Raw genomic sequence first — 20,459 nt, 5'->3', positions numbered from 1 at the left:
GTGTGTCATCTCCCAGAATGGCACTACTAAAATATACCCCCTGCAAATTTTACAAATCAGACCCACCTGCAGTTCAACCATTCCTGTTTTTATAGTTACATAACACATACAATGTATAATACATTTGATTACCAATTTTCTGTTCTGTTAGAGACAAAATGTCATGTTTAAAGACTGTATGTGGAGCTTCAGAAATTTGCATGTATATCTGTAAATCCTCATTTGGAGAAGAAATATCCTGTAGGCAAGGAAATAAAGTAATTGTGTGCATAATTCTTTGTGTTTCTGCATTCGTCTGGAACATACGGATGTGTAGTAACCCAGATGTTGTAAGCATCTATGGACTGCAAGGAAGAGAAAGAAAGATAGTCTTAGCTTTTTGACAAAAGTCATTTGGAAGGCCATCTCATCCCCAGTGCTGGGCTTTTCCCTCCCTATTGCTGGCACTGCATAGTTTCATCATCGTAGAATTGCATCAGATCGTCCAAGGGACTTTGAGCTTTCCTCCGGGCTGTCTAGAATATTGCTCTAGAAGAGAAGCCCTAATAACTTAACTCTCACTTTACATTATATGCTACTACAGAGTGCAGTCTTTCTATCTGAATCTGCTTGTTGGTTCATCCAAGGTGTAAAACGCATCTGTGATCTGGCCTGACTGTACAGGTAAGAGCTTGTACCGATCTGGAAAAATACCAAAATCGTCTTTCAGGCCATGATGAAAACGCTTCACATCAAAATTTAGGAACTTATTAGATAGTTAGATTAGAACATGATCCAAGTCTAGGGGAGTAAGTCCAGCATTTCTCTACACAGTCTTAAATGAATAGTTCTGCTTTTTAAGTATGTGCTAATTGGAAAAAGATTTTCCACTTCTCCAGATTTCTAAGTATATGTTTCAGAGCTGATGCAAGGATCAGAGCAGTTGTGAAAGTTGAATAAAACAAAAGATTGGAGGCCTGAAAATACTGAGCTTGAAGTGACATGAAGGTCAGCTGTCTTTTGAGGACTCTGTAAAGTCTTTGAAATTTAAAGCTGGCAGGTAACAAATTGCTAACTTAAGATGTCAGATTAAAAGTTAGGAATAAATACGTTGAGTTAAATGATTTCTATTCTGGTTATTCAGCATAGCAAGGGACACACTTTTTAGCATAAAACATCATTTTGTCATGTGACTGAGCTACTTTTTATAGAAAATTGTCTTCTCTAGCAAGTCAGCTGATTCACAGAAATTGTGCATGTCCGTGGTCTTAGCTTGTAGCTAAGAGGTTAAATTCAGATAAGCTTAGGACACCACTGGGTTAAGGATGGGTCAGCTAATACTGGTTAAATTTTACCTTGTGATTACTTGCTCAGATGATGCCAGAGGCACAGACTCATGTTTGCTGGAGCATTACCTCTCATGGCTCTTTGGCTTTGCTTTCTGGACAAACCTTCTCGCTCTGCAGCAGTCAGCAGGAACAAATGCGTGCCCAAGCCATGATTGCTTCAGTCCAGTGTGTATTAGCATAAGCAAATTTTTCTTTACGGTTTAGGCTAAGATACCATGATTTTACTGGAGTAGCTGGAGCATGGGAATCCTTAGCAGGATCTCTTCTGCTGATGCTGCTATCTCCAGCAAGTGGTGGTGGCAAGCAGCTGAGAGCGGCAGTATCTTATGGCAGATGCCTAGATTTTGTTAGACTGTGTCTGCCGAAAACCTGAGCTCTGAGGTGAGTGTGTCCTGAATGCAAAACAGCAAAAACTCCTAAAACCGCAATAGGAGTACCTTAAAGGTAAAATGGATGGTGCATCTTAGTCGATAAGTAAGCAAGCTGGGTTTTCCTTTCATTTGTGCTGTGCCTTTGCACGTACACTTATCTCGTGGAACACGTTCATTGCTTATGTTGCTTTCCTCCGATGTGTCCTCAGTCGGTTTAGAAACAAGTCTCTGTAACAGCCTATTGTATGAAACTAAATTGTGCTTCCTTATGTGCTTTTCTGCTTTATGCAGTTGTACACACAGAACTAAAGGAATATTAACTGTTCTTATGTGATTGTATTTTTAATTCCTCAAAATGGCAGAAGTTTTTTGCATAGGCTTAGAGAAAAGTTTGGCTCTTAAGCCTGGACTGAAATTTGGCAGGTTGACTGTTCTCCAGAAATATAACTCTGGAAAAATTATAAGCTGAATTTTTTTTTTCAACCTAAGCACATTTCCACCTTCCTACATCTGTTTTTATATGCTTTGACTATGGTATTTGGGGCCAAGGAATGCATATTTCAGAGTTGATTTGCATGGACATGTAGACCAGGATGCAGCAGAAAAGCACTTCTGCTCTATAGTTTGTTTTTAACACATATCTTTTGTAAACAGAGCAATTATTTTGAAAAAGTGTGTCAACATAATAGATTCCTGCAGAAAAGGTTTCTTTATGTCACACACCCAGGCTCTTCCACAGTAGCAATGTCAGTTAATTTTTAAGTGTTACTAAGTCTGCGCGCTCTCAAATAGCACTGTCAAAATTGATAAAAGCTTTTCGTGGACAAGATGAGATTGGTCCTAATGAGTACTCTTATTTTGGTACTTTCTGCTCTGTTCTTAATTGTTTTATTTTCTAAAACAGGATATTTATTTTGGTCCTTAGCCACATAGTTATCACTAGCAATAGTAAGTCTTTCAGTGATTAGTATGGCTATCTGAGTCTCTAAGAAAAGGTAGATTGCCACTATGATTACTTGTACTGATATTAATTTTAGAAATGTATTTATGAATAAAACTTAGGACTGTCCATTTTCTAATGGAAGAACAAACTGTGAACAGTGCGGCTTTAAAAATGTTTGATTTGAATGGTATATACTGTGCTAATTTCCTTACCTTCACTTCTAGGTTATAGAAGACAACACAGGCGTTCGGAGGGTGGTGGTTACTCCCCAGTCTCCAGAGTGTTACCCTCCTAGTTATCCTTCAGCCATCTCTCCAACCCATCACTTACCTCCATACCTGGCACACCATCCCCATTTTATTCACAACTCTCATACAGCTTTTTATCCTCCTGTCACTGGACCTGGGGACATGCCACCGCAGTTTTTTCCACAGCATCATCTTCCCCCTACAATATATGGAGAACAAGGTGAGCTGAAAGAAAGTGCTGGCATTTCACATCCATGTTTGGCAGGTTTTAAGGACTAGTGAAATCAAGAATGGCAACCAAACTAGAGAATTTGTAGAATGGCTTCTCCCACGTGAGTGGAGCCTCCTGCTTTAATTGCTAGAGCAGGCAAGTGTTGAGGAGTCTGACCATCCAGAGTGCAAGAACTCAAGGTATCATATGCTGCAACTCTAGGGTGCGGATGCAAAAACAGTTTTAATTTACAATTATAAAGGGGATTTTTTTTCTCCTCTTGTCTTTTAAACTAAGGATGTGAGTCATGCTCGTCATTCTTACTGCATCATGATGCAGCATTGTACAGAAAACCAAAAAACAAAATTTGTCAATCCAGGCTTGCGACTACGAATGTATAAGGGCTTGGAAGGAAGGCTAGATCTGAATAAGTCTCACCGCAGTCATTTCCAGTGGGAGAAGCTGAATACCAACTTCCTGTTGGCAGTAATGTGCTTTTTGCCCTCTAGCAGTTTATAGCTATGGTGGTTTTCTAAGAAATAACATGCATTTTTAGTTTGTTATTTTGGTTAAGATTGTGCAGTAAGTCATTGAAAAGCATTATCTGATACCAAAAAGTAGCATGGCAACCCTAGTCAGACCATAAGTAAGTAACTACAGTAAAGGGAGTGAAAGCAGGATATTTCTGTCTGAACTGTGTATTGCTGTATCTGGTTCACCCTTGAGAGAAGTCTTCGTGTATTCTGAAAGAAGGCAATAACTGAAGAAATAATCAGCAAAACCATTTGAGGTGTTTAGCATGGAAATCAGTACGGGATTCATGTTTTTTAGTGCCAAACTGTGAAACTTCCTGGAATTAATATCCTTTCTAAAGAATTTAAGCTATTATCACCAGAATTGGGGGAGGGGGTTTGAGTGGGGAGAGAAGAGACAGAGAAAGAAAGAAAGAAAAATATGTACTTATGCTGCTCTTCCAATTTTCTGTTGACCAGCAGACTTCATTTTGTATTAAAGAGTGGACCATTGCAGCTGACACACAAACTTGATTACATTTGAGAGAGGGCAAGAGTGGAAAAGTGGAGAAGAATCTATGCAGTCTGTTTTAGCGATATTTTTTCCTAACCTGTACCACATCCAAAAAACCAGCTCTGGTCAAGCAAAAATGCCAATTAATATTGAGTCTACTTGAACATGAAGAGACATTTTAATTTTTCATCAGGAAAATGCTGGCAAGATGAAAGTCTTTTAGCAGGAGATAGTTTCTTACTGAAACTTTACAAACTACTGAGAAACTGCCAGCAGTTCTAGTTTATGTAAAAATATATTTTGAAATGTTTATTTAAAATATTACGCTGTCCTATAAGTAAATATAAGAAAACTAGTGGGACGGTATAGCCAATTATATAAATAGGTTAGAAAAATTTTCCCATGGAAAGGGGGCAGTAAAGTTTGTCAGGTTGCTTAACAAAGCATTGTGTGCAAATGTTGTAGCATGTTAAGTAAAGGTGGAGGCTTTCAGCTTAACTAGTGTTAAGTAGATGTTCAATATTTCTATAGTCTGGAGAGAGCAAGAGGGTGATTCAACTTGAGAAGAAAAAAGTTATTTGGTTGCCTTATTGGAAGGACTTATACTTGTAATACGAAAAAAACTAAAAGTTGAATATTGTGCTGATGAATGTTATTTCACCGTTGCCCATTTGATGCACAAAGGGTAATACTTTAAGTAGAACAATTAGTCTGAGTATTTTTCTGCCCTAACAAGCACTGATTGCAAAACGTTCCATCTCAGACAGGGCCTTTCATATACAAAGTAACAAAAACTGCATGTACTTGTGGCATGCTGTTTTTAGTCCTTAGCTGCTGCAAGAATCTAAATATAGTCATATACCTAGATAAGGAAAGACGAAAGACAAGACACCATTGAAAGAGAAGAGGAAAGAAAGTCTGGGTAGTTGAAACAATTTGGAAAATTTTAATATGGTATGGCAGTCTCAACTTAAAAACAAGGCTTCCAACAGCTGGCTAGGATGCTTGTTTGCTTTGGAGGTTTGTAAGATGATTTCTGAATGGCTTTAGTAAAAGCATAAAGAATATATTGGATGTTGACTGGTATTTTGCTAACAGAGACAAAACTGATAGGGTTTTTTTATTGTATTGTTTTGAGTGTGAATTTGTTCAAACTTCAAACTCAAAGCAAGTGCAAAAGGAAAGTGCATTACGCACTTACTCTAGCCATCAGCTTCTGGGGAAGAAGCTGCTAGATTGTTATGAATTTAGGAAAACTTTTTCCTGGCATTTTTTCTTGAAATCTGAGTCTGTGAAATGCACAGACTGAGAAGGAGGGGAAAAACTTATAGACTTCGTTGCTGTATTTAATTTGTTCATACACACTCATCAAAAGAGTTCTGAGATCTGGAACAGTAAACAAGCATGCTTATTACAAAAAAAAATCACCAGCCCTGCAGAAAAGCTTCCTTAAGAAAAGGAAAAGATACAGATTTGTCGTAGAAATAAATCTCTAGAAAAATCTGACATAATTTCGTTTCAAGATGGTCAGGAATTTGGTTTTCTGAAAAATTTCAGTAATTTGTTGTTGTTTTATGTTAATGTGCATGAATTCTTTCATTTCAGAAATCATACCACTATATGGAATGTCCAGCTATATTACTAGGGAAGATCAGTACGGCAAGCCACAGCACAAAAAACTCAAAGACAGGCAGATTGATCGCCAAAACCGACTGAATAGCCCTCCTTCATCCATCTACAAAAGCCATATAGGCAGCTGCACGACTGTATATAATGGTTACGCGAAGAGTCACAACGGAGCAAGCAGCGGAGGAGGCGGCGGCGGCGGTGGGGGGGCACCAGGAGTAAAAAAACCAGAACGCAGAGCAAGAAGCAGCCCAAAGTCAAATGAACAAGACCCACATGGTAAAGACAGTTTTATTTATTTTTAATTCCTTTTTATTGCACCTTTCTGGCTTAAAACCGCCTGTATATGAATCTAGTAACTATGCCAAAAAACACTACCACCCACACATAAAGACAGTGTTAATACAGTGTGAACTTAAATATAAATGTTGAGCTTGCTATGCTGTATTTGTTTTGTAAGAGGAACCCATTACCTCCCTATCTTCCATGATTACTCCCTGGTAGCTGCAGCATCATTTTCTTCTTAACTGTTCAAAAAATAATTGTATTTTGTGGGCAAAATTCTTTTGTTAATTAATAACCAAAACCTGACTAGTAGGTAGGGCTACTTTATCTGCTGTGTGAATGTATTAAACTTACTAGATCATTTAGAGATACTGCTGAAAAAACAAGTTTGCTTATGGAAAAGCTCAATGCAAATCAAGTTGACTGAGTCAGAAGAAATTCAAGAAAAAAAATTGCTTAATCCTAGCAATTGGGATTTGTGGTTAACTAAGTGTGGCTACTACAGAAAAAATTTTTCTTCCACATTTCTGGGGGCTTATCGTAAAAATAATTTGAAAGTCTTTTGTAAAACAATAAGTCGCTCATATGAAATTCATAGGTCATTCAATCTGCTGTTTACCACCAGCCATTCCACATATAGCCTATTCCACCTAAATTTAGCTCAATAATTTTTAATCAGTTTCATACCTTTCATCCATTCTGTTTTTTTTCCTGTCTTCTTTCTGATTATTACAACTTCGTTTGGCTGAAGAAACTTCTGTGCAGTAAGCAACTTAAGAAGCTCAGTCTAAAATATTTGTAATGTAGTATATTATACTCAGAAATCTGTTATGTGGATTTATGCAGACAACATAGTTTTTCCATTATCTAAATATTGTGTATGCTTATTTGGCTGTATACTTTTACTCGTTAGAGATAACTGCAAGAAATACTCGGGAAAAGTAACTTCCTCAGTAGCTGAAAGAAGAAAAATTAACTATAATGTACCAAGGAATGAGGATACCCAACCCTGTTTCAGATTCCTTAGGATGTGAAGGATGTGATTCTCTTAGTGGAGGACTGTATTTGGGAATATTTTAATCGAAAAAAGTTAAATTAAAATTCTTCATATGAGGAACAAAGTTTAGTGTCTGTCTTAGAGCACTTCTCAAGAATTTCAATAATAGGACTACTTGGCCTTTGCTCTATCTAACATGGAGACAGGAAAGCCACCTGAGGCTGGATATTTATAGGACATCCACGGTCCTAGGCTGTATACAGGTAATAGTCAGGAATCACTCTGTTATAGTAAACCCTAGTAGTGGTATTTCCCCCCCCCCCCTTTTTTTTCAATTCATACTTGTATCTTGTGAGATCCTCCCCCCTTCCTTGTTCTGTTTTCAGATATTGTATGTAAGATCTGCCTAAGCAGCTGTAAGTGAAGTCTTGACTAACTACAAGTTACCTTTCCTCTGAAGCAGAGGGTAGACTTCCTAATTATTTCTTGTAGAATTAGTTCATAGCACCTCTAATATCGGTGCTCATGGATGGGCCTTCTTTTGTGTCTCTAGTCTGTTGTGGAGTTAATGGGGATGAAGAATCTATATGAAAGACCTGGAAAAAAGTACAGTCTTGGCATTTAAAGTGCAGCATGCTTTCAGTGGGTGCTAAATTTGCCTGGATGCTCAGCTTGAAGATAAGCTATTTCTAAGAGTATCTTAGAATACATTAAGGGCTTTCTGCAACCCTTATGTTTGACTTCCTTCTTGGAGTAGTGTGCCCTAGTCCAGCTGAAGATCCTGATCGCTCAAAATGCCAAGAAAATGAGTGAAGTCAGGGCYGTGGAACAGCTGGTCTGTCAGCCAGAGGGAGCCTGAAAAGTGGAACAGACCAAGTGATGGAGTCCTCCACCAAACTGTGGAAAAATCCCTAGCACGAGACCATGTAAATAAATATCAATCTTCACACCCTCTTGATAAATAAAATTCATTGGCATTTTAAAGTTAAGTGCTACATCTACATTCAATAATGACTGCCCACGTTCTCAGACTACTCTGGGATTAAGCCCATGTCCAAAGTATGCTTATAGTGTARAAAGGAGAAATAGGACTGTTAACAATACTGTGCACTGAAGATACAAGCTTTTTCACCTCGAGGTCTGTTTATTAGGAATATTCATACATGCATACCAAAGCAAAAATTTCCGCAGAAAGGTTGTCACTGAGGCTTTGTAAAGACTTCCAGTGAAGAGAGCCCTAAAAGAGGTTCCCACTTGGTATTTATAAGCTTGCGATCACAGCTGCTATGTTATGTTTACATTATCTGTTTCTACCTAAACTGTTTGAGGATTTATTGCTACCTAAGAAAGAGGGCGATGGAGGTAACTGGGATGAAAGTGAAAAGCAAGCTGGTAACATCTGATAATTTTGGTTCATGTTAAGATGGTTGTATGCTTAGAATAGCTAAGTAAAAGACTGTCATAAGGAATGAACAGCAAAGGTATTTAAACCTTCAACTTTTTGTGTAGGTGTATAGATGTAAGTATGCTAACAGTTAAAAATTTGACAATGTATTGCTGCTTCCAAAACTGCAGAATATCCTGGAAAAGCTTATGAAGTGTATGTAGTATGTAAAGAATAAGAGTCTCAATTTAGAAACCCAGACTTGAACCAAAAAAAAAAAAAAAGACAAATAAGAATGTACAAACTTAGAGTAGAACAGCTGGTGTGAGGAAGAACTGGATGTGATGGGTTCATTTACGTGAATTTACTAGTCTGCGGGGTGGTGGTGTTTTGCGTAGCAGAGCCTGTCGTAGCTGGTTGATGCGTGTGTTTGCGAAACGGTGGCCGGCACGCTGGCCGGGGGTGTCGGAGCTGGCTCTCCGCGCGGCCCGGCGGCCTTGGCCGGCAGGCCGCAGCCGCGGAAGCGGTCGCGGTGCCGTGCTGGCTGCCGGCGAGTGGTGCTTTAGGATCCCTGTACGTTACTGGTGCAGAGGTGTGCAGGTCCTAAATTCTAGTGACTGCAGTTAAGCAGAACATAGCGCAGTTCAGTGTGTATTAAAATACACGGCAGAGTAATTGCTTGCCTTAAGGACTGGCTTTTCAGAAGCAAAGCAGCTTTCCTCAGTTGGGATTCAAGGCTTCCGCTGGTGCCTTTGGGAAGTGCCGGCTGGGCCGTGTTGGCGGGCGAGCGTCGGGCGGTGGGTGGGCAGCAGCTGCTGAACTGGCGCTTTTGGAAGGTGATCTGGGTGCCTGTTTTTATCAGTAGAGGAGTGTGGTCTGCGCAGTAGCATTGTGGCTGGGAAGTGGAAGATAGGTATTTCTGTTCTTGGTTCCATTACTGGTGGGATAAGAGTTAAAGCAAAAATAAAACGATTGTCCTGTTGCTTGGTGGTGATGCCTGGGGGGATGTTGCCTCTTCCGAAGCACCTTTACAATGCCTAGCAATCTCTGCTATGACTGCAGTAATGAGGGGGTTATATGGTACTGTAAGAATAATATTGAAGAAAATGTTTGTTCTACAATACAAGGACAATTTTCTTTTCCTTGAAAATGTATGAGGGATTACAGGATGTGAGATATTCAAGTTAATGATGCACTTTTTCATTGTAAATGTATTGTGCCCATGAAACTGCAAGTGCTGTGGGAAAATTCTGCCTTGGGTCAATAGGTTGCTGCCTCCTTCTAATGTGAAGAGTCAGAGCTTTTCTGAGCTGCTAATTCAGTGCTGGTAGAAGAGATGGGTTGGTAGCATCACCAATAATACTAAAATGAAGTACATAAACGTTGTTGGAGTATTTTGGTTTGCTCACCTTGTCAGCAGCAGAGCCACCACACACGCCTTCATCCTACCCTACGCTCTATACAGAATATGGTGGTACATTAAAAACATGTTAGTGCTTCTGTTATAAACCCCCTGTCCCATGCTGGCCCTGTAGCATAGCATCGTGATGTGTTTTTAGCGTGGAAATGACAGTTGGGGATAAAAGTCCATTTCCCCTGGCCTTTGCATTAACAGCATTGAGTCTTCGTGGTGGGGACTGTGCTTGTAAATAAAGACTTCTGCTTTATGCTAGATGCAGAAAATGCCATTTTAAGGTTAAAAAAAGGAAGAAATACTGATGGCTTATAAATATCTAAAAAGTAAACAGCTCCCCTGAGCAGCTGTGGTGGTAGGTAAGATGCTGTCTTGTACACACCACCCTAGACACGTGCCGTGGGGATGGATGCATGCAGTAGGGATTTGGGTTTTAAGATCCACAGTATAGCTTTTCTGTAGAGGTGCTTTAAAAATTGAATGGAGAGGGAGGGTCTGTGTTTTTTTTCTTTTCCTTTGTTATTTATAGAGAAGCCTAGCCATGTAGAAAGAGCTGTAAGGGGAAATCCTGCCCATTCATGCTGTCCGTTCTGAATTTCGGTGTGAGTCACTTCCTGCTCAGGCGCTCGGTGGTTCACTTGCTGGTCACGGAGTGATGTAGCAGTTTGAGACGTTTTGTGTGCGACTGTGAACAGTGTGGGAACATAAGCAGTTTGGAGAATGCTTAAAATGCTTTTGCCTGTTTTGTTAGTAAAACATTTTTTTCCCTCTCAGATAAAATCTCCCCCTCCCGTCTCCGTTGGAGCTTTAAGAACCTAATATAGCCAAAACCAAAACACTTAAAATGAATAAAAGTAGAAACCAGGATATGGAATTGTTACGTGTATCCTTGTCCGTGGACCGGCTGGGCTCTGGAAACTGGACGCCGGAACAAGCAGGCGGCGGCTGGGGCCAAGGGGAGGCCGTTTCCCAGGCCCGGGGCGCTTCGCCCGCACCTGGCAGCGGCAGGGGAGGCTCGGCACGCGCCGGGAGCGCTCGCGTCGGGCGGCCCGGAGGGTCCCGGGCCTTTCGGTATCCCTTTGGAGACCTGCAGTCTGTAAGGATGTCTGATGTTTTTAGCGCTGCCGTTCGCCTCTTTCCTTGCAGCGCGTGCCACCGGCCTGCCTTAGGGTTGCTTAGAGAGAGAGATTAAAAAGATTAGGATGTGGTTTAATAGTTAGAGTAGTTTTTGACCATGGGTAGACCATGAACTTCTGCAGTATTGTTATCATGAGTGCACAAGCTTCTTTAAAATTCAGAGAAGCTGCTTTCTTGTAGTTGAGGTTTTATAAACCTGGTTTTGTGCATGAAGCAGCCTTCAAATACTCGCAGGGGCCAGACCATTACCTCAGATGCTTCCAGTTCCTGTGAGCGTTGCTAATACGCACTGCTCTAGAGACCTGCCAAGCTACAATCTCTCGGGTCTTTGCCCCTGTGGGGAATGCAGGAGCATGGACTTCGCAAAAGAGCTTCCCGCCCGTGGCAGTTTGACTTCAAAAACACTTTAAAAATTACTGAAGACAAAAGACAAGTTCTGAGATGAGGCTTTCTTGCTACTGACCTTATCCCTTTTCTTGCTTCCTTATCCCTGTAGGATATAGTTTTTCTTTCTGCCCATATATCTGAACTGAGAGACTGCTATTTCCATATAGAAAATATTTTGTTCCAGCCATCTGCTGATGCAGAATTAGAGTTGGCAAGTGTTGTTTGCCTGGGCTGATGCTAGCCAGAGCTGATCCAGCAAGTGTCCTTGAGCTAYGTGAGACAGGCTCAGCAAGCCAGTAGTGTGTAATGCAAAGTGGCGGACACAGTATAAAATAACTAGAGCTGTCTCTTTCTTGATACAGGCCTATCCTATTTTYTGTGTTTTTATAGTATCTAAATAGGTTTAGAGGGATTTTTAAAAATAAATAAATAAATAMATTTGATCAAGTTTCTTGAAYTCACAACCTGTGAATTAAAGGGAAATTGAGGGAGAGAGTGAGGGTGATTCAGTGCAGAAAGGAACCAGGCAAAGTTCCTCTGCTTACTCATCCTAGATAGAGCCTGCCAAAGCAGTTCAGCTGTGATCCTCAGTCTGTTTTGCAAGTATATTGGACTGTGCAAGGTTCTTTAGTGCTTTTAGCAAGTACAGATAGAGACAAATCTGATCTTAATGTTGATATCAAGGATTTGTATCCGCTCCTGCCTCCTTAATAAGTTTGTAAGATYGGTGTCATGTAGGCTTTAAAGGGCTTGCACTTAAGGAAAGTCTGAACTGAGCTCTTTTTAAAGTGTGTGTATGTACGTGTATGTCTGTTTGTATTCTGTATATTCTGTAGATTTAAAAGCTTAATTGTGGTCYGTTTAAGAGGAGCTGAGAAACACTATAGGATATGTAATGTTTATGTTTTCTTAGCCAGAAACTGAAGAATTAGTACATACTAATAAGGACCTTTATTATACCAATGCAAAAATGATTTGTGAACAAAACTTATCATAAGTGGTTCTTCTACTAGCACACAAAATACTGCTGGYGTAAGTGTAGCTTCTCTTGTTTCCCTTAGTGTGTTTGGTTTTATAAAAGACAATAAACTGTCAAAACTGACACAGTGTTTTTATTAGAAGTATAGGTGAGAGGGGAAAACTCTACAGACTAACACATTTGTCAATAAATGTGACTTCTAGTATTACCCTGAGTAGTGGAATATGAAATGTATTTAATCAGAATAGAGAGACATGTTGAATCCTCTGAGTATAGATTAGCATTACATAGGAAATACCAAGTTGTATTACTATTCTTATTGCTGTGAATACTGTTTTAAGTTTCAAATGAAAGAAAATATGATACGTTAATTAGGCACTGAACTTCAGAAACCAGTTAATTTTTGATACCAGGGTATTTTCAGTATTATATTCTTGTATTTCTATCTTAACTCTTACCTCATAATAGAGCTGATGTTTTTGCTCTGTGTGTGTGTTTGTTTTTATTTGGATATATGTCTACTTGTTAAACAGTCTTCCATATTTTCTCTAAAGTAATAAGCTGTGTGATTGTTTATCTGTGCAGGAGACAAAATGGTTATGTTTTTCAGATACTTCTAATCTTAACAGACTGAGATACATCTTTGTGTACCAGCATCAACTCCATTAGCTGGACCACACAGATTCTTTAGCAAAGAATACTTAACACAATAATCACGTAAATTAGGTGAGCCCATTTATGTGGGCTCATATAGACTGATGAATGTATTAAAAACATACTGACATTATGCAGAGTTCAAGCAAAGTGCATTCCCAAGTTCATGTCAATCTGTACGCATGCAAGAATGTATCCAGATCAGGTTTAATTTGTGGCTTTTCTTCAGCAGACAGAATTGCCAAGATGTTTATCCAGAATCACTGAGAAAGGTACTGTACTGAGGGAGAGAAATGGATCTCCATTTCCTCTGCTCTCTGGAAGCTGTCTCGCGTTGTGAGGCTCTGCTGGAGAAGACTAGAAGGACAAATATCACAAATAAACCAGCAATACTGAAAACCTGGTCCATGCTCAGTGCTAACATATTCCCTCCCTCAGCCCAAGGACAGCGGTGTTTTGATTTGAGCTACCTATGAATGCATACCTTGTAGTGCATCTTACCATGACCAGCTCTTTCCCCAGAGGTCCACTGCACACAATTTCCAGAGATTTACAGGCCTATGAAAGTTTGTCTTCATGTGAAGTGTTGGGAACATGGAGGTATTTTTATACAGTACCCATTTTGCAGCAAGCACCCTGTTTGCAGGAACAAAAACAAAGTTTATTAGAAGTATGAATAATGTTACAATCCTACCTTTAACATCACATTTCCTTTTTCCTAGCAGAAGGATTTTTGTGCTTCATTAACACAGAAGGCTGGAAACCGCAGGGCTGGAGAAAGGAGAGGAAGAGATAGATATTCACACTCTATTTTTATGCCCTTATCTCGGAAGGCTAAGGAACCAGCTTCCTAACTTAGTCACTGGAAGTTGCTGATAGAGGTTCACTTCATCACCTGAATAGGTGCATAGCCTAGCCTCCTAATTTAATTTCACAATACTCTCTCATCTAGAATCTCAGCTTTTTTTTTAATGGTGACTATAAATGTGTCAAATTTGGATTTATCCAAAATTTTAGTAATTGAAAAATACAAACAAAACATCTAGCTGTGGTATGCAGAAAGCCTTGATTTGGTGTGATTAGGAGCTGCTTGAGAGGTTGTCTCCTGGGGTCCTGCAGGTCTGAAACATAAATATGGCAGAATGAGTGACCATGACTCTGGTTACGTTTTTTAGTCTCCTCAYAGAAGGTCAGACAAACCTCAGGTGAAGCTCCCTAACAGTAAGCTTGCAAGCCTGTTGAAGAGACAGGTCAGAGTCCATCTAGGAAACTGTAGGGAACATCTAGTAAAGAGTAGGGAAATTGGGATCCAGGGTTCTCATTTGACATTATCACTGACTTAATCCTTTTAACTGTGTCTGGAGTTTTTCCCCAAGGCTGTTCTTCACAGTCCTGATCAGCCCCCTGTAGATTCTCATTTTTTTCTCATCTGCTTTCATCCCTCACTTGACTCATATTGCTACCACAGTGTCTCTGGCTGAAGAGAGTTTGATAAGCTATCTGTTCCATGATTTATCAAGAAGTTGGTTTTGAATGACGTAAGGCACAGCCTCTTCCCCTGGAGGATYTTCGTATTATCTCAAGAATTTCCAGCTTCTGCTGGAACTGACGGTCAAATCCAAAAGACCGAAATCTGAGTCGGGAGTATTTTTCCTAGGAGTTTACGTAATTTATAGATACTCAACTAACAGGAAAGACAGTCAAGCAGACTCTCATCCTGCTTAAATAAATCTCTGTACTGGGCAGAAAAGTTACACAAAGTCTCAGAGCTTCAGAGCAAGATAAACAGTGTATTCTGACCATTTAATAGGAGATAATGTGGACCACCGACGGTTACATAGAAAGGGAGGCAAAGATGCTTTCCTTGTCTGGAAATATTTGGGACATTGAGCCAGAAGAGAGAGTGTATTTATAGAAGGGAGGTAGAACATTTCCTCCCTCCAGAGTATAAAAAATAAAACACCTTCAAGTCAAACAACTTAATGAGCAACAAATAGGGATTTGTATACCCAGATGTTTTGAATAATGTCTTTTTGTATATTTGTCTGAATTAAGAAGACGATGAATTGAAATTTCATGTCCCCYTGAACTTGATGAGATTTGTTTACCTGTCTCTTCTCAGCTGTGCTACAAAACCCAGTATTTTCAGAGGAAGGATGGAATTTGATTTCAAAAGTTTTTGTGATCTTCAGTATCTTTTATTTGGGGAGGAAAGGAAGCTTTATTTTGAAAATGCAGTCTGCTGTTTTAGGCAGGGATATGTTTTGAGTACTGAAGTGAACAAAATGGGTAAAACTTTCTTTTAAATGAAGTAGCCATTTCCATTTTCTGCTAGGTATATTATATAAGATTTTGCCCTGAAGCTTGGGTGTGCCTTTTTTTTCCCCCTGTAAGGAGCTGTGCTCAAAGCAGCTGCTTTCATTTACTGTGATCCATGTGACTTTTGTCTGAATTTCATCTCAGCAATGAAATCCAGATCAAGTTGAAATTCCTGTAGCCTTGTTGAAGCCTTTCCAGTGAGGTGGATATTTCTCTAAGCTATTTTAAGTATTTGGAAAGATTCTCAGTGGTGAAGCTGATCGTGTAAATTCTTGAGGTCGCATATTGTCCTCTTTCTGTCCAGTAGTGCAAATTACATGGGCTGTTCTTCTGACTCAGTTATGGTTAATTGGTGTAGACAAGTAGATTGGTTTCTTTAGCCGTTATCTTGAGCGTACTCTTCGAAGCACAGAATTGAGAGGCACTGATAACATGTCAACTTTTTAACATTTTGTATTGTAGGAAGTTGACACCTACCGGGGAAAGTGATTGATTCTGAATTCACTGGAGACACGTGGTTAAAAACCAGTCCTAGTAGCAAATGTGCCATAAGGTTTTGAAGAGCGCCGGGCTCTCATGCTGTGATGTGTGCTGGAGCTCTTGGAGGGGATTAGGAGGCACAGCTGGGGAGCAGCTGGAGTGCCTGCAAATGCAAAGCTGAACCCAGCCATAACCAACGTTTGCACAAAAAATTTGCTTCCTTGCAAACTCGGTTCTGTTGCTCCTGTGTTCATAATTCTTGTCACGCGGGTTCCTCAATGTACGGTCTGTTTAATGAAATTCTAATGCAGGTAGTCATAGTTCATCATTCAGATTCAAGTGCAGAACAATTTGGCCTGTGGTTATTTAAATAAATTGATCGTCTTCTGTCACAACGAAGATGGTTTGTTTCTGTTCACCTCTCGATTCAGAGGTGTCTGGCTTGGGTTAAAGAGGTAGCTCTTCGTCTTCCCCATCTCCGAGATGYGGTGGCTGGGCTGACTGTAATGAAAAAGCTGTTCTTTTCTCAAATTACTGGGATATTCCCTTCTTCACTGCAATCTGATTATCTCATAGTCTGAAAAAAGGGAATAGATAAGTTATTCTGGATTAACAGAAAAGCAAAGATGAGGTTCATTCAGAAATACTGCAGCTCTGTAGCCATTCGTCTAGGCTGACAGTAAAGAACTCCGGTGCTGGTTCTGTGAACAGACTCAATATGCCAAGAATTATAATTTGGAGTTATTTTTTAAAAAGATTTTCCAGTGGAATATAACTTCTTTTAAAACATGCAGAAATATTTCAACTTAATGTAAATGTTAAAGTTAGGTAGGGTGATAAAGGTGACGGTTTTGTGCTTTTGTCCTGCTTTAGAGAGAGTTCTGCATGCTTACTTTCTCTTGAAGGGCTAATAACCTGCTGTGCTCTGTTTTAGAGAGAGATACAGTGGTTATTGCTAAAATCTAGCACTGCAAAGCACTTTCTGTCCCCCTCCCCCCCAGTAAAATTTAGAGAGTCAAGTGAGGCTGAGTAGTTGTGACTGGGGGCAAAATTTAGCCTGTGGTTATTTTCTGAGAGTTTCTTAGACTATACTGGGCAGCTTCGTGCCTTTGCATTAGGGAAGCGCTCCCCTGCCTTCATATTGCTGTGACAAACTCAATGGCTATACAAGGTTCATTGCCAGGGAGATTGTTAATTTTGGCTGCAGAGCTCYGTTTAATCCGGACAAAGTTTGGAGCTCCTATGGAGTTCATTTTGGTTGTGCTGTCTGATTGTGTTCCTGTGCAAATATGCAGATTTGCAGGTTATTTTGCTAGTTTTTTTGTTTGATCAGAAAAATGCTATTATTTTGTACAGTGGGCGGATTATCAAAGGCTTTTTTTTGGCTATTTATCATGTGCTTGTATTTTTGAAGATTGAGGAAAAAAGTGAATTTTATTAGGTTCAATACAGATGGCATTGTCTCTCTGCCTTGGAGATATTATTTCTGAAAAAAATATTTCCTGATTGTCATAGCATACATACAAAAGCCTTTCACCCTTTGGACCCGGGCTTGCATGCCACAGAGACTGGTAGCAGTGGGGACTTGTAAGAGCCTGTGCTTTAGAGGGGCTATTGGTTTCCATTCAGTTCTTGGAGAGTGCAAGGATCACCTCTGAGACTGGCAGACCAGCTGGCAATCTCAACAGGAAGGCTCAAGAGTGAAGTGGCAAGAGAGACAAAACCATGCGCTTGCTGTCTGCTGCTGCTCAAGCTGGCAGTGAGATGCTGTCTGCGGCATGCTTGTCAAGACAGGGCTGTAATTTTTGGTGCTGTCAAGCTTGTGCTTTTCATCAACATAAAACTCCRTTGGGAGAAAAGAGGTGTTGAGACACCTCCTTTTATTGTTTGGATGTGTGGGGTTTGTTTATTTGTTTATTTATTTTTAGGCTCTGGCTTTGCCCAGCAGCTGAGAAATGAGTTGCTGGGGTTGAAGGGAACCTTTTATTKCAGAGAGAAAATCTGTGAATTCCAGATAATGTCCCTTCACAGCTGGCATCAATGGGATACCCTTGTGAGTCGCTGTTGAGGCCTTTCACGTTTTAAGAAGGATGGCTRTCTTAGCCAGTCAGTTGGCTCTCCCCTCCTCCTCCTTACTTGGATTGGAGAAACCTGTAGGGCTTTTATGACCATGTCATTTGTGGCAGTCTATAGTAATAATAATAATAGTAACTTTGTGATCTTTGCAGAAGTTGCTTCTCCTTTTGAATGGCCACTTAGTTCATCAGACTTGGAGGGCTGCCGGGGACTGTCTTGCCAGATTGTACCGTGGCTCGTGAATACTAATGAAGGAGAGACAGACAGGCAGCCACAGACTGAAGTGACGGGGAGTGAGGAGAAGCAAGAGAAGGAAAGCATGAAGCAGTGTACAAATGAAAGGATTAAGGATAAAGTAACACCACACATTCCAGCTATCATAGGAAATCATAAGATGTTTGGAACTTCATTGCATCTAGGAAAAGGTTACTGTGTACTAGCAAAGCTTGCAGCTGAAATGGAGCATTAGGCTTTTTTTACCCTGAAAGTGGGAGTCAGGAGCTCTGGGAAAATTGTAAGATGACYTTTCAGTCTCATTGTCAAAGCAGAAGTATTATTGTTCAAATTGAACAACTTCTGTGGCAATTCTGAATAGACTTTTAAACACCTGAAAGAAAAGGTAGAAGAATGTCTTAAAGATATGTGAAAAACATGTAACTCAAAGCAAATCAGAAATGATACAGAAGAAAGTYGATAGAAATGAAAATGAAGATAAAGAATTAATGCTTATTTAAAGGGAAGAAACCCGAATAAACCTTTGTGCTACATCGTAACAGGTCTCAGCAGTCAAACCAGACAAGGTGCAAGAAGGGACAATGACTGAAATCATTCCTTAACTGGAAAGGAATGACTGTGCCTCACTTTCTATTTTCGTTTACTTCAATCTGTACTATTACCCTTAATAAACTCTAACGCCATACAGTGTAACAATATCTAATGCTTCTACAGAAGGGGCAACAGAAAGGGGAGAAAAATTTGTTTCAAAATCTGCCCGTAGCCCAAATTGACTGTTGTGAGTCCTGGCACTGAGCCGATGTTTGCTCTCACGCCAGTTTGGCGTGTAACCCATGGAGCTATGCTCTACATCTCCCGCCTTGGCCAAAAGGTGAGAAACTCAGATTTTTACAAGCTCCTTTGTGCAACCTTACTATTAGATGTTACACACGTGAGAATTTGCCAGTAGGGAGAGGCTTAAGCATCTCGTTACCTGTCTCACACATGTGGATGCTTGCTTGCCTGCCTGCTCACACAAGTGCTTTTTGCCCGTGCCAGCACAGCTTGGAAGAACTCTTTGAAACTGTAGCCTGTAGCATTTAGATTATGCTAATAAAAAAATCAACAGAATTTTAAATAGTTATTCTTGGTTAGCTACTTTTGTATGAGAGCTATGCTGTTTTTAAAAGCTTACTTTAGAAAAAGAAAGACTGGTGGCCACTGCAAGTGGCAGCCTGTGTTTATCTGCAAAGATCTCTCTGTGCTTTCAAACCTGAGTAGCATGCAGGCTTCTGTTATATATTAGCAAAAGAGAAGCTGGCTAAGATATAAAAATTATTTTGACAGGGAAGATAAGCTAAAGCAAGTCAAAAATACGAAAGGGAGCTCAGCAGAAAGAGTTCCTGTGTGTAAGTGCAGTTTCTTGTTCTAGCAAATTTAACTTGCACTTTCTCTGTTTCTGTTTAGTTTGGTGTTCCTTCAAAACAGCCAGCTGCAGCCATATGTAGTGCGCTGCATCTGTTATCTTCTTTGTAAGAGGTACAAAGCACTTTCTTAAGATACAGAATGTATGTGATATAGATGGGGATACCATATTTTTACTGAGAAAACCTTTCTCTGCCTTCTGGTGGACCAACTGCATGTTCACAGTAGGAATTCACTCAGATCTTTAGCCAATAAAGTAGGAGTTGTTATTGCTGTGTCCCAGCAGTAGCAGCAACAAAGTAGAAAAAACAAAACCAACATGTCACTTACCCGCTCCATTTGTCCCTTGCATCCAGTCTTTCATTTCCCTTGTCAGTGCAACTGGTCTTATGCTCCTTACAGCATTCCAATAAAAAGTGTACAGCAAAACAAAATTGGGAGAGGGAGAATTGAATGAACTTGCACTTAATTTTAAAACAAATTTTAGCAGAAGTGACTTCAGTACATACATCTGGGTGCTTCCACGTCTGCTTGATGTGGGAACATCTGATGTTTGGCCGTGYGATGGCAGATAGATGCAGAATGCTGACTTGAAACAGAGGGACAAGCCAGAAAGTGACTTTGTACTACAGGTATTTTCCCTACTGATAGTGAAAAAAGCAGTAGGAGTTAGTATACTAACTATTGATTTAATAGATGTGCACTATGGCCTGGAAAATTTTTGAAACACATAATTAAAKTCATGCCTAAATTACAAGGATGCTGAGGTATACACTCTAATTATCCTTTGCCTTAATTCCCAGTGAGACAGGATTGTAAGCATACAATACCCTGGCTAAGGTTTTATTATTATTATTACTGAAATCTGAAAACATATATTTCTATTTTTTTATGCTGAGTTTTTTATAACTTCAATTATTTAGGGAGTGACTTGGTTTTGGATGCTGTCTATGTCA

General features: G+C 39.9%; 1 protein-coding gene across 1 annotated transcript in view; it reads left to right on the top strand.

The window, feature by feature from the left end:
* FNDC3B (fibronectin type III domain containing 3B) overlaps positions 1-20,459 on the top strand; it is a 191,244-nt gene that overhangs the window by 88,548 nt on the left and 82,237 nt on the right. Inside the window, exons 5-6 of the mRNA XM_085322314.1 lie at positions 2,867-3,110; positions 5,733-6,032. Of these exons, the coding sequence (XP_085178440.1) occupies positions 2,867-3,110; positions 5,733-6,032 (544 nt within the window). The remainder of the gene's footprint in view (positions 1-2,866; positions 3,111-5,732; positions 6,033-20,459) is intronic.

The sequence above is a fragment of the Rhea americana genome, unplaced genomic scaffold, assembly GCF_003343005.1.
Source record: "Rhea americana isolate MKP2758 unplaced genomic scaffold, rheAme1 scaffold_76, whole genome shotgun sequence".
In the NCBI taxonomy this organism is placed as follows: domain Eukaryota; kingdom Metazoa; phylum Chordata; class Aves; order Rheiformes; family Rheidae; genus Rhea; species Rhea americana.
The sequence above is the reverse complement of the archived record's forward strand: the minus strand, read 5'-3'. Positions and strand labels throughout refer to the sequence as shown.